This window comes from Odontesthes bonariensis, chromosome 7 (genome assembly GCF_027942865.1).
Source record: "Odontesthes bonariensis isolate fOdoBon6 chromosome 7, fOdoBon6.hap1, whole genome shotgun sequence".
Lineage (NCBI taxonomy): Eukaryota > Metazoa > Chordata > Actinopteri > Atheriniformes > Atherinopsidae > Odontesthes > Odontesthes bonariensis.
The window spans coordinates 37479636-37492418 of record NC_134512.1 but is presented as its reverse complement, the minus strand read 5'-3'; the positions used below and the strand labels follow the sequence as shown (position 1 = coordinate 37492418).

The 12783-nt window shown below is 57.2% G+C and overlaps 1 protein-coding gene across 3 annotated transcripts in view; it reads left to right on the top strand.

Moving 5' to 3' along the window:
• LOC142384473 (diacylglycerol kinase zeta-like) overlaps positions 1–12783 on the top strand; it is an 84922-nt gene that overhangs the window by 69709 nt on the left and 2430 nt on the right. For all 3 annotated transcript variants that reach the window (XM_075470735.1, XM_075470733.1, XM_075470734.1), the window contains 4 exons: positions 181–233; positions 1478–1598; positions 3818–3854; positions 3949–4048. In XM_075470735.1, coding sequence (XP_075326850.1) covers positions 181–233; positions 1478–1598; positions 3818–3854; positions 3949–4048 — 311 coding nt within the window. The remainder of the gene's footprint in view (positions 1–180; positions 234–1477; positions 1599–3817; positions 3855–3948; positions 4049–12783) is intronic.

Below are 12783 nucleotides of genomic sequence, written 5' to 3'. Positions count from 1 at the left end.
AAAGGCTTCTCCTGTTTCTGGACACACAGTCTGACGCGTTGGCTGGTGTTACAGAGTTTGTCCAGCAGAGGGAGCTGAAAGACGGCTTTTAGCACGATAAAACAGCGTTTTCCCTCCCTGCTGAGTACAGGAGATGAATTACAGGGATGCTCATCGTTCTCTTTGTTTGCTCCTCTTCAGAAACAGAAGATGCAGAGCTCATCGGCTGCATTAAGGATGAGAACCTCAGCAGGGTGAGTCTTCATCACACGTTTTTCAGGCGTGAAAACTTACTTCTTAACTCAGAGGAACGGTGTCGGATGTGGGGGGGCCAGGGGACGGTTGGACCCATATTAGGACTCCTGCATCCTGCTTTAATTTAACCCCACCCACTGTAAAACAATTTATTTTATTATATTTTATCGTCTTCCTTAAGAATACAAGAATAAGTCATTCGGCTCCATTTTTAAGTACGTTTCATGTGTTTCAGGCTTTTTGTGTAGTGGCACGTGGCTGAGCGTCTTAAGGGTTTCATTCAGTGTTCACGCTCCTCCGTCAGTTTTAGCTCCCTGTTTCAGCTCCATCAGTTTCAGCTCCATCAGTTTCAGCTCCATCAGTTTGAACTCCTTCAGTTTTAGCTCCGTCAGTTTTAGTTTCTCACTTTTAGCTCCGTCAGTCAGGCGCTCATTTCCAGTTTCCTCAGACTGGTGGAGTTGAGCTGATGCCTCACCATAAATGATCCCGACTATACGCCCCTTACCTTAACTCTAACTTTTATTGAAAGCATCTTTTGTGGAGCATTTTCTCCACCTCTGATGCCCGACGGTGCGTCAGTACGGTGGAAGCGGAGCCATCACAGCTGTTGTTCGCCCGCTCTGTTGTTCGCCCGCTCTGTTGTTCGCCCGCTCGGTTGTTCGACCGCTCGGTTGTTCGCCCGCTCTGTTGTTCGCCCGCTCGGTTGTTCGCCCGCTCTGTTGTTCGACCGCTCGGTTGTTTGCCCGCTCGGTTGTTCGACCGCTCGGTTGTTCGCCCGCTCTGTTGTTTGCCCGCTCTGTTGTTTGACCGCTCTGTTGTTCGCCCGCTCTGTTGTTCGACCGCTCGGTTGTTCGCCCGCTCGGTTGTTCGCCCGCTCGGTTGTTTGCCCGCTCTGTTGTTTGCCCGCTCTGTTGTTCGACCGCTCTGTTGTTTGCCCGCTCGGTTGTTCGCCCGCTCGGTTGTTCGCCCGCTCGGTTGTTCGCCCGCTCTGTTGTTCGCCCGCTCTGTTGTTTGCCCGCTCTGTTGTTTGCCCGCTCTCTTGTTCGACCGCTCGGTTGTTTGCCCGCTCTGTTGTTTGCCCGCTCTCTTGTTCGACCGCTCGGTTGTTTGCCCGCTCTGTTGTTTGCCCGCTCTGTTGTTGCCCGCTCGGTTGTTTGCCCGCTCTGTTGTTTGACCGCTCTGTTGTTTGACCGCTCTGTTGTTTGCCCGCTCTGTTGTTTGACCGCTCTGTGTTCCCCTGCAGCTGAGGGAGCTGCACCAGCAGGGCGAGGACCTCCTGCTGCAGGATGAAGACGGCTGCACTCTGCTGCACCACGCTGTGGAGGCCGGCAGCAAAGACATCGTAAAGTACCTCATTGAAAACGGTGAGTCTCACACAGACTTCTGTAGAGATTCCAGTTAAAACTTCAGTGACACAAAGAGTCCGAATCCTCACTCTGTATGAACCTGAAATATGGAGAAAAAAGCCACCTGAAAGGAAACATTCTGCCATTTTTAGCTCATTTTCAGCCACACCTGTACAGCTGTGATCCTCTCCTCCATCATCAGGTTTCATCTGAGATTCACAAATTAAACTAAATGAACCCTGAAGCTCAGACTGCCACACCCCAAATTCAATTGTTTTATTTATAAAGCGCCAAATACAACAAAAGTTATCTCAAGACACTTAAATAATAAAGTTCAATTCATTGTAATCATAAATATTTACAAAATAATCCAACTCAACTTTATTTATAAAGCCCTTTAAAACAGCCGTGGCTGAAACAAAGTGCTGTACATGAGTAAGAACACAAAGTATAAGGCATAAAACATAAGAACAATAACAGAAACAGAGTCTCATGCTGGGTTAAAAGCCAGGGAATAAAAATGGACAGTGAAGGGGCTCATTCATCCATCCATCCATTTTCTATACCGCTGAATCTGTCGCTCGGGTTGCGGGGGGGGCTGGAGCCTATCCCAGCGGTCAATGGGCGAGAGGCAGGGCACACCCTGGACAGGCCGGGGCTCATTCATATAGAGCCAATTCAAAAACAGTTTCCCAGCTAAAGAAACCAACAGATTGCACCGAAACTTGTCTTCAGTCCAATCTCCCAGCCTGAGCGTGCCTGAGGCGACTGTGGAGAGGAACGACTCCCTTTGAACAGGAAGAAACCTCTGGCAGAACCAGACTCAGGAAGAGTGGCCATCTGCCTCCACCAGCTGGGGGCTGAGAGGACAGAAAAGAGGGAAAAAACCCTGTAACACCATTCAAAGGATACCTGCTGGAACAGGGAAACACCAGTTAATGACCACAATAATGTCACATGTACATAATATCTTTTGAGAAGTTAAACGGGGGAAAAAGAGAGTAAAGTGAGGAGAGGTGCATCATGGGAGCTCCCCCAGCAGTCTGGGCCTATAGCAGCAGAACTATGGGATGTTTCAGGGTCACCTGAGCCATCCCTAACTATAAGCTTTATCAGAAAGGAAAGTTTTAAGCCTGGTGATCTACAGTTTTATTCTCAGATACTTTTCCCTCCTCTGGGCCACAGACAGCTGGTTCTGATCCATCCTTTAGGGACAGTCTCACCACGAGTCACATAAACTCTGGACTTCTGGGTTCAGTTCTGGTGCTGCATGCGATGCCACATTGAGTAATAAGTCTTTTAAACTTACGTCATCCCCCTGAAATGCTGCTCAGCAACTAAATATAAAACTAGGCCTGGGCGAGTTAACTCGTTATCGTGTTAACGCATTAATTATTTAACGCCGATAAATATTTTATCACGCATTAAAGCATTTAGCTTTTAAATTAAAAAAAAAAAATGTTTTGAGGGTTTTTGTGCATTTAATGGATACGCCACAAACCACCCCTGTTTTATTATTTATTTTATTTTGAAAAGTCTGCTGCTCACAGGCTTTTATTTTGTAAAGTCTGCTGCTGTCTGCTGTGGAACAGGAAAAGAAAGTAATCGGCGGATCCACCAAACATGGAGAAGGGTACGGAACTTTTACTCGGCCATTTTCATGTTAAAGTTCTTCCAGACGGCGGAGTCGACAGAACCAAAGTCATCTGTAAACTCTGCCAAGTTGAATTGTCTTCTCAGCGTAGTAGTTCCAGTCTAAAATATCACTTAAAGGCAAAACACACAACCGATAGCAGCAAGTCATTCAAGGAAACAGACAGTGCGTACAAATGCGATTAATCGTGATTAATCAGGGAAATCATGTGATTAATTAGATTAAACATTTTAATCGTTGCCCGGCCCTAATATAAAACCTTTCGTCCTTTATCCGCTCATGTGTTTGTTAAGTGAATTTTATTACTAATGATGAGAAGCAAAAAAAAACGAAAGCGTTCAGACGTCTGAGGTTCAGTGAATGCAGGTGGAGGTGAGGATGCAGCCGATGGTTGAACTCTGAGCTGATTCTGGGAGGCACAGTGTTGCTCCAGCTTCTCTGAGACAAAGAGGTCCACCAGCCGGAGTGGACCGGGCCGAACGCCTGACCCGGGTCTTTGGTCGCGGTCAGGCCAAAGCTAATATGCAGATCTGAGCCTTTAAATCTTCCATTTCACCGTGTTTGTTTGTCTCGTTGCATGCAGTGCCCACATCTCACCTGGACGTCGCAGAGAAACACAGGTGAGTCCGCTTTTGTCCTGTTTTAAATCTGAAGTTGGTGTTTAAATCTGAAAACACGTCACAGACGATTCTTCTTCTCTGGTTTCTGTTTCAGAGGTGACACGGCGCTCCATAAAGCCGCCACCTGCTGTCAGAGGAGCATCTGTCACTTCCTGGTGGAGGCCGGGGCCTCGCTCATGAAGACGGACCTGCAGGTAACCGAGCGCCGCCTGTAACATGTGCTCGCCTGTAACATACCTGTAACCCGCGCTCGCCTGTAACACGCGCTCGCCTGTAACACGCGCTCCCTGTAACACACCTGTAACACTCACTCACCTGTAACACGCCTGTAACACGCGCTCCCTGTAACACACCTGTAACCCGCACTCGCCTGTAACACACCTGTAACCCGCGCTCGCCTGTAACGCGCTCGCCTGTAACACACCTGTAACCCGCGCTCGCCTGTAACCCGCGCTCGCCTGTAACACACCTGTAACCCGCGCTCGCCTGTAACCCGCGCTCGCCTGTAACCCGCGCTCGCCTGTAACCCGCGCTCGCCTGTAACACGCCTGCGACACGCACTCGCCTGCAACACCTGTAACACACGCTCGCCTGTAACACACCTGTAACACGCGCTCGCCTGTAACACGCCTGCGACACGCACTCGCCTGCGACACCTGTAACACGCTCGCCTGTAACACACCTGTAACCCGCGCTCGCCTGTAACACACCTGTAACCCGCGCTCGCCTGTAACATGTGCTCGCCTGTAACACGCCTGTAACACGCCTGTAACCCGCGCTCGCCTGTAACCCGCGCTCGCCTGTAACACGCCTGCGACACGCACTCGCCTGCGACACCTGTAACCCGCGCTCGCCTGCGACACGCACTCACCTGCGACACCTGTAACCCGCGCTCGCCTGTAACTCGCCTGTAACCCGCGCTCGCCTGTAACACGCCTGTAACCCGCGCTCGCCTGTAACCCGCGCTCGCCTGTAACACGCCTGCGACACCTGTAACACGCTCGCCTGTAACACACCTGTAACCCGTGCTCGCCTGTAACACACCTGTAACCCGCGCTCGCCTGTAACACGTGCTCGCCTGTAACACGCACTCGCCTGCGACACGCACTCGCCTGCGACACGCGCTCGCCTGTAACACACCTGTAACCCGCGCTCGCCTGTAACACACCTGTAACCCGCGCTCGCCTGTAACACACCTGTAACCCGCGCTCGCCTGTAACACACCTGTAACCCGCGCTCGCCTGTAACACACCTGTAACCCGCGCTCGCCTGTAACACGCACTCGCCTGCGACACGCACTCGCCTGCGACACGCGCTCGCCTGTAACACACCTGTAACCCGCGCTCGCCTGTAACACACCTGTAACCCGCGCTCGCCTGTAACACACCTGTAACCCGCGCTCGCCTGTAACACGCCTGCGACACGCACTCGCCTGCGACACCTGTAACACGCGCTCACCTGTAACACGTGCTCGCCTGTAACACGCCTGTAACACGTGCTCGCCTGTGACACCTGTAACCCGCGCTCGCCTGTAACACGCGCTCGCCTGTAACACATCTGTAACCCGTGCTCGCCTGTAACACGCCTGCGACACCTGTAACACGCGCTCGCCTGTAACACACCTGTAACCCGCGCTCGCCTGTAACACGCGCTCGCCTGTAACCCGCCTGTGACATGCCTGCGACACCTGTAACACGCGCTCGCCTGTAACACGTGCTCGCCTGTAACACGCCTGTGACATGCCTGCGACACCTGTAACACACGCTCGCCTGTAACACACCTGTAACACGCGCTCGCCTGTAACACGCCTGCGACACGCACTCGCCTGCGACACCTGTAACACGCTCGCCTGTAACACACCTGTAACCCGCGCTCGCCTGTAACCCGCGCTCGCCTGTAACACGCGCTCACCTGTAACATGTGCTCGCCTGTAACACGCCTGTAACACGCCTGTAACCCGCGCTCGCCTGTAACCCGCGCTCGCCTGTAACACGCCTGCGACACGCACTCGCCTGCGACACCTGTAACACGCTCGCCTGTAACACACCTGTAACCCGCGCTCGCCTGCGACACGCACTCACCTGCGACACCTGTAACCCGCGCTCGCCTGTAACTCGCCTGTAACCCGCGCTCGCCTGTAACCCGCGCTCGCCTGTAACACGCCTGCGACACCTGTAACACGCTCGCCTGTAACACACCTGTAACCCGTGCTCGCCTGTAACACACCTGTAACCCGCGCTCGCCTGTAACACGTGCTCGCCTGTAACACGCACTCGCCTGCGACACGCACTCGCCTGCGACACGCGCTCGCCTGTAACACACCTGTAACCCGCGCTCGCCTGTAACACACCTGTAACCCGCGCTCGCCTGTAACACACCTGTAACCCGCGCTCGCCTGCGACACGCACTCACCTGCGACACCTGTAACATGTGCTCGCCTGTAACACGCCTGTAACCCGCGCTCGCCTGTAACCCGCGCTCGCCTGTAACACGCCTGCGACACCTGTAACACGCTCGCCTGTAACACACCTGTAACCCGTGCTCGCCTGTAACACACCTGTAACCCGCGCTCGCCTGTAACACGTGCTCGCCTGTAACACGCACTCGCCTGCGACACGCACTCGCCTGCGACACGCGCTCGCCTGTAACACACCTGTAACCCGCGCTCGCCTGTAACACACCTGTAACCCGCGCTCGCCTGTAACACACCTGTAACCCGCGCTCGCCTGTAACACACCTGTAACCCGCGCTCGCCTGTAACACGCACTCGCCTGCGACACGCACTCGCCTGCGACACGCGCTCGCCTGTAACACACCTGTAACCCGCGCTCGCCTGTAACACACCTGTAACCCGCGCTCGCCTGTAACACACCTGTAACCCGCGCTCGCCTGTAACACGCGCTCGCCTGTAACCCGCGCTCGCCTGTAACCCGCCTGTGACATGCCTGCGACACCTGTAACACGCGCTCGCCTGTAACACGTGCTCGCCTGTAACACGCCTGCGACACGCACTCGCCTGCGACACGCACTCGCCTGCGACACGCACTCGCCTGCGACACCTGTAACCCGCGCTCGCCTGTAACACGCCTGCGACACCTGTAACACGCCTGCGACACCTGTAACACGCGCTCGCCTGTAACACGCGCTCGCCTGTAACACGCCTGCGACACGCACTCGCCTGCGACACCTGTAACACGCGCTCGCCTGTAACACCTGTAACCCGCGCTCGCCTATAACACATCTGTAACACGCGCTCGCCTGTAACACGCCTGCGACACGCACTCGCCTGCGACACCTGTAACGCGCTCGCCTGTAACACATCTGTAACACGCGCTCGCCTGTAACATGCCTGTGACACGCACTCGCCTGCGACGCCTGTAACACGCCTGCAACACCTGTAACCCGCGCTCACCTGTAACACGTGCTCGCCTGTAACACGCCTGCGACACGCACTCGCCTGCGACACCTGTAACACGCGCTCGCCTGTAACACCTGTAACCCGCGCTCGCCTGTAACACATCTGTAACACGCGCTCGCCTGTAACACGCCTGCGACACGCGCGCGCCTGTAACACGCCTGCGACACGCGCGCGCCTGTAACACGTGCTCGCCTGCGACACCTGTAACCCGCGCTCGCCTGTAACACACCTGTAACCCGCGCTCGCCTGTAACACACCTGTAACCCGCCTGTGACCCGCGCTCGCCTGTAACACACCTGTAACCCGCCTGTGATACGCACTCGCCTGCGACACCTGTAACACGCGCTCGCCTGTAACACCTGTAACCCGCGCTCACCTGTAACACCTGTAACACGCCTGTAACACGCCTGCGACACGCATTCGCCTGCGACACCTGTAACCCGCGCTCGCCTGTAACACGCCTGCGACACCTGTAACACGCGCTCGCCTGTAACACACCTGTAACCCGCGCTCGCCTGTAACACGCCTGCGACACCTGTAACACGCGCTCGCCTGTAACACGCCTGCGACACGCACTCGCCTGCGACACCTGTAACGCGCTCGCCTGTAACACATCTGTAACCCGCGCTTACCTGTGACACGCACTCGCCTGCGACGCCTGTAACCCGCGCTCACCTGTAACACGTGCTCGCCTGTAACACGCCTGTAACACGCCTGCGACACGCGCTCGCCTGTAACACATCTGTAACCCGCGCTCGCCTGTAACACGCGCTCGCCTGCGACACCTGTAACGCGCTCGCCTGTAACACACCTGTAACACGCGCTCGCCTGCGACACCTGTAACACGCGCTCGCCTGTAACACGCGCTCGCCTGTAACACATCTGTAACCCGCGCTTACCTGTGACACGCACTCGCCTGCGACGCCTGTAACACGCCTGCAACACCTGTAACCCGCGCTCACCTGTAACACGTGCTCGCCTGTAACACGCCTGCGACACGCACTCGCCTGCGACACCTGTAACACGCGCTCGCCTGTAACACATCTGTAACCCGCGCTCGCCTGTAACACGCGCTCGCCTGCGACACCTGTAACACGCGCTCGCCTGCGACACCTGTAACACGCGCTCGCCTGTAACACGCACTCGCCTGCGACACGCACTCGCCTGCGACACGCGCTCGCCTGTAACACACCTGTAACCCGCGCTCGCCTGTAACACACCTGTAACCCGCGCTCGCCTGTAACACACCTGTAACCCGCGCTCGCCTGTAACACGCCTGCGACACGCACTCGCCTGCGACACCTGTAACACGCGCTCACCTGTAACACGTGCTCGCCTGTAACACATCTGTAACCCGTGCTCGCCTGTAACACGCCTGCGACACCTGTAACACGCGCTCGCCTGTAACACACCTGTAACCCGCGCTCGCCTGTAACCCGCGCTCGCCTGTAACCCGCCTGTGACATGCCTGCGACACCTGTAACACGCGCTCGCCTGTAACACGTGCTCGCCTGTAACACGCCTGCGACACGCACTCGCCTGCGACACGCACTCGCCTGCGACACCTGTAACCCGCGCTCGCCTGTAACACGCCTGCGACACCTGTAACACGCCTGCGACACCTGTAACACGCGCTCGCCTGTAACACGCGCTCGCCTGTAACACGCCTGCGACACGCACTCGCCTGCGACACCTGTAACACGCGCTCGCCTGTAACACCTGTAACCCGCGCTCGCCTATAACACATCTGTAACACGCGCTCGCCTGTAACACGCCTGCGACACGCACTCGCCTGCGACACCTGTAACGCGCTCGCCTGTAACACATCTGTAACCCGCGCTTACCTGTAACATGCCTGTGACACGCACTCGCCTGCGACGCCTGTAACACGCCTGCAACACCTGTAACCCGCGCTCACCTGTAACACGTGCTCGCCTGTAACACGCCTGCGACACGCACTCGCCTGCGACACCTGTAACCCGCGCTCGCCTGTAACACCTGTAACCCGCGCTCGCCTGTAACACATCTGTAACACGCGCTCGCCTGCGACACCTGTAACACGCGCTCGCCTGTAACACGCCTGCGACACGCGCGCGCCTGTAACACGTGCTCGCCTGCGACACCTGTAACCCGCGCTCGCCTGTAACACACCTGTAACCCGCGCTCGCCTGTAACACACCTGTAACCCGCCTGTGACCCGCGCTCGCCTGTAACACACCTGTAACCCGCCTGTGATACGCACTCGCCTGCGACACCTGTAACACGCGCTCGCCTGTAACACCTGTAACCCGCGCTCACCTGTAACACCTGTAACACGCCTGTAACACGCCTGCGACACGCATTCGCCTGCGACACCTGTAACCCGCGCTCGCCTGTAACACGCCTGCGACACCTGTAACACGCGCTCGCCTGTAACACACCTGTAACCCGCGCTCGCCTGTAACACGCGCTCGCCTGCGACACCTGTAACACGCGCTCGCCTGCGACACCTGTAACACGCGCTCGCCTGTAACACGCACTCGCCTGCGACACGCACTCGCCTGCGACACGCGCTCGCCTGTAACACACCTGTAACCCGCGCTCGCCTGTAACACACCTGTAACCCGCGCTCGCCTGTAACACACCTGTAACCCGCGCTCGCCTGTAACACGCCTGCGACACGCACTCGCCTGCGACACCTGTAACACGCGCTCACCTGTAACACGTGCTCGCCTGTAACACATCTGTAACCCGTGCTCGCCTGTAACACGCCTGCGACACCTGTAACACGCGCTCGCCTGTAACACACCTGTAACCCGCGCTCGCCTGTAACCCGCGCTCGCCTGTAACCCGCCTGTGACATGCCTGCGACACCTGTAACACGCGCTCGCCTGTAACACGTGCTCGCCTGTAACACGCCTGCGACACGCACTCGCCTGCGACACGCACTCGCCTGCGACACCTGTAACCCGCGCTCGCCTGTAACACGCCTGCGACACCTGTAACACGCCTGCGACACCTGTAACACGCGCTCGCCTGTAACACGCGCTCGCCTGTAACACGCCTGCGACACGCACTCGCCTGCGACACCTGTAACACGCGCTCGCCTGTAACACCTGTAACCCGCGCTCGCCTATAACACATCTGTAACACGCGCTCGCCTGTAACACGCCTGCGACACGCACTCGCCTGCGACACCTGTAACGCGCTCGCCTGTAACACATCTGTAACCCGCGCTTACCTGTAACATGCCTGTGACACGCACTCGCCTGCGACGCCTGTAACACGCCTGCAACACCTGTAACCCGCGCTCACCTGTAACACGTGCTCGCCTGTAACACGCCTGCGACACGCACTCGCCTGCGACACCTGTAACCCGCGCTCGCCTGTAACACCTGTAACCCGCGCTCGCCTGTAACACATCTGTAACACGCGCTCGCCTGCGACACCTGTAACACGCGCTCGCCTGTAACACGCCTGCGACACGCGCGCGCCTGTAACACGTGCTCGCCTGCGACACCTGTAACCCGCGCTCGCCTGTAACACACCTGTAACCCGCGCTCGCCTGTAACACACCTGTAACCCGCCTGTGACCCGCGCTCGCCTGTAACACACCTGTAACCCGCCTGTGATACGCACTCGCCTGCGACACCTGTAACACGCGCTCGCCTGTAACACCTGTAACCCGCGCTCACCTGTAACACCTGTAACACGCCTGTAACACGCCTGCGACACGCATTCGCCTGCGACACCTGTAACCCGCGCTCGCCTGTAACACGCCTGCGACACCTGTAACACGCGCTCGCCTGTAACACGCCTGTAACCCGCGCTCGCCTGTAACACGCCTGCGACACCTGTAACACGCGCTCGCCTGTAACACGCCTGCGACACGCACTCGCCTGCGACACCTGTAACGCGCTCGCCTGTAACACATCTGTAACCCGCGCTTACCTGTGACACGCACTCGCCTGCGACGCCTGTAACCCGCGCTCACCTGTAACACGTGCTCGCCTGTAACACGCCTGTAACACGCCTGCGACACGCGCTCGCCTGTAACACATCTGTAACCCGCGCTCGCCTGTAACACGCGCTCGCCTGCGACACCTGTAACGTGCTCGCCTGTAACACACCTGTAACACGCGCTCGCCTGCGACACCTGTAACACGCGCTCGCCTGTAACACGCGCTCGCCTGTAACACATCTGTAACCCGCGCTTACCTGTGACACGCACTCGCCTGCGACGCCTGTAACACGCCTGCAACACCTGGAACCCGCGCTCACCTGTAACACGTGCTCGCCTGTAACACGCCTGCGACACGCACTCGCCTGCGACACCTGTAACACGCGCTCGCCTGTAACACATCTGTAACCCGCGCTCGCCTGTAACACGCGCTCGCCTGCGACACACCTGTAACACGCGCTCGCCTGCGACACCTGTAACACGCGCTCGCCTGCGACACCTGTAACACGCGCTCGCCTGCGACACCTGTAACTCGCCTGTAACACCTGTAACTTGCCTGCGACACGCGCTCGCCTGCAACGCGCCTGTAACACGCGCTCGCCTGTAACACACTGACACACACTCGCCTGCGACACCTGTAACCCGCGCTCGCCTGTAACGCGCACTTGTCTGTAACTCGCCTGTGACGCGCGCTCGCCTGTAACACCTGTAACTTGCCTGCGACACGCACTCGCCCGTAACATGCCTGAAACGCGTGCTCGCCTGTGACAAGCCTGTAATGCGCACTCGCCTGTAACGCTCCTGTAACACGCACTCACCTGTAACACGTGCTCGCCTGTAACACGCCTGTAACACGCCTGCGACACGCACTCGCCTGCGACACCTGTAACACGCGCTCGCCTGTAACACATCTGTAACCCGCGCTCGCCTGTAACACGCGCTCGCCTGCGACACCTGTAACGCGCTCGCCTGTAACACACCTGTAACACGCGCTCGCCTGCGACACCTGTAACACGCGCTCGCCTGCGACACCTGTAACACGCGCTCGCCTGCGACACGCGCTCGCCTGCGACACCTGTAACTCGCCTGTAACACCTGTAACTTGCCTGCGACGCGCCTGTAACACGCGCTCGCCTGTAACACACTGACACACACTCGCCTGCGACACCTGTAACCCGCGCTCGCCTGTAACGCGCACTTGTCTGTAACTCGCCTGTGACGCGCGCTCGCCTGTAACACCTGTAACTTGCCTGCGACACGCACTCGCCCGTAACATGCCTGAAACGCGTGCTCGCCTGTAACGCTCCTGTAACACGCACTCACCTGCACAGCTCAGCCAACGCCTGCTGACCAACAGAACAACCTGCCGCCATCATACAGAAATCTGAGACCCCTGGGACCGAAATCTTTCTGAATGGAAAGGAATATATAGAATTTAGGATGGATGGATAGAAGGAGGAAGGGAATATACGGATGGATGGAGGGAATATATGATAGACGGATGGACAGATAGTGTGAGAAATGAGAGGGAACCCTCTCAGCTGGCCTGAAACCCTGCAGATTCGGCTGAG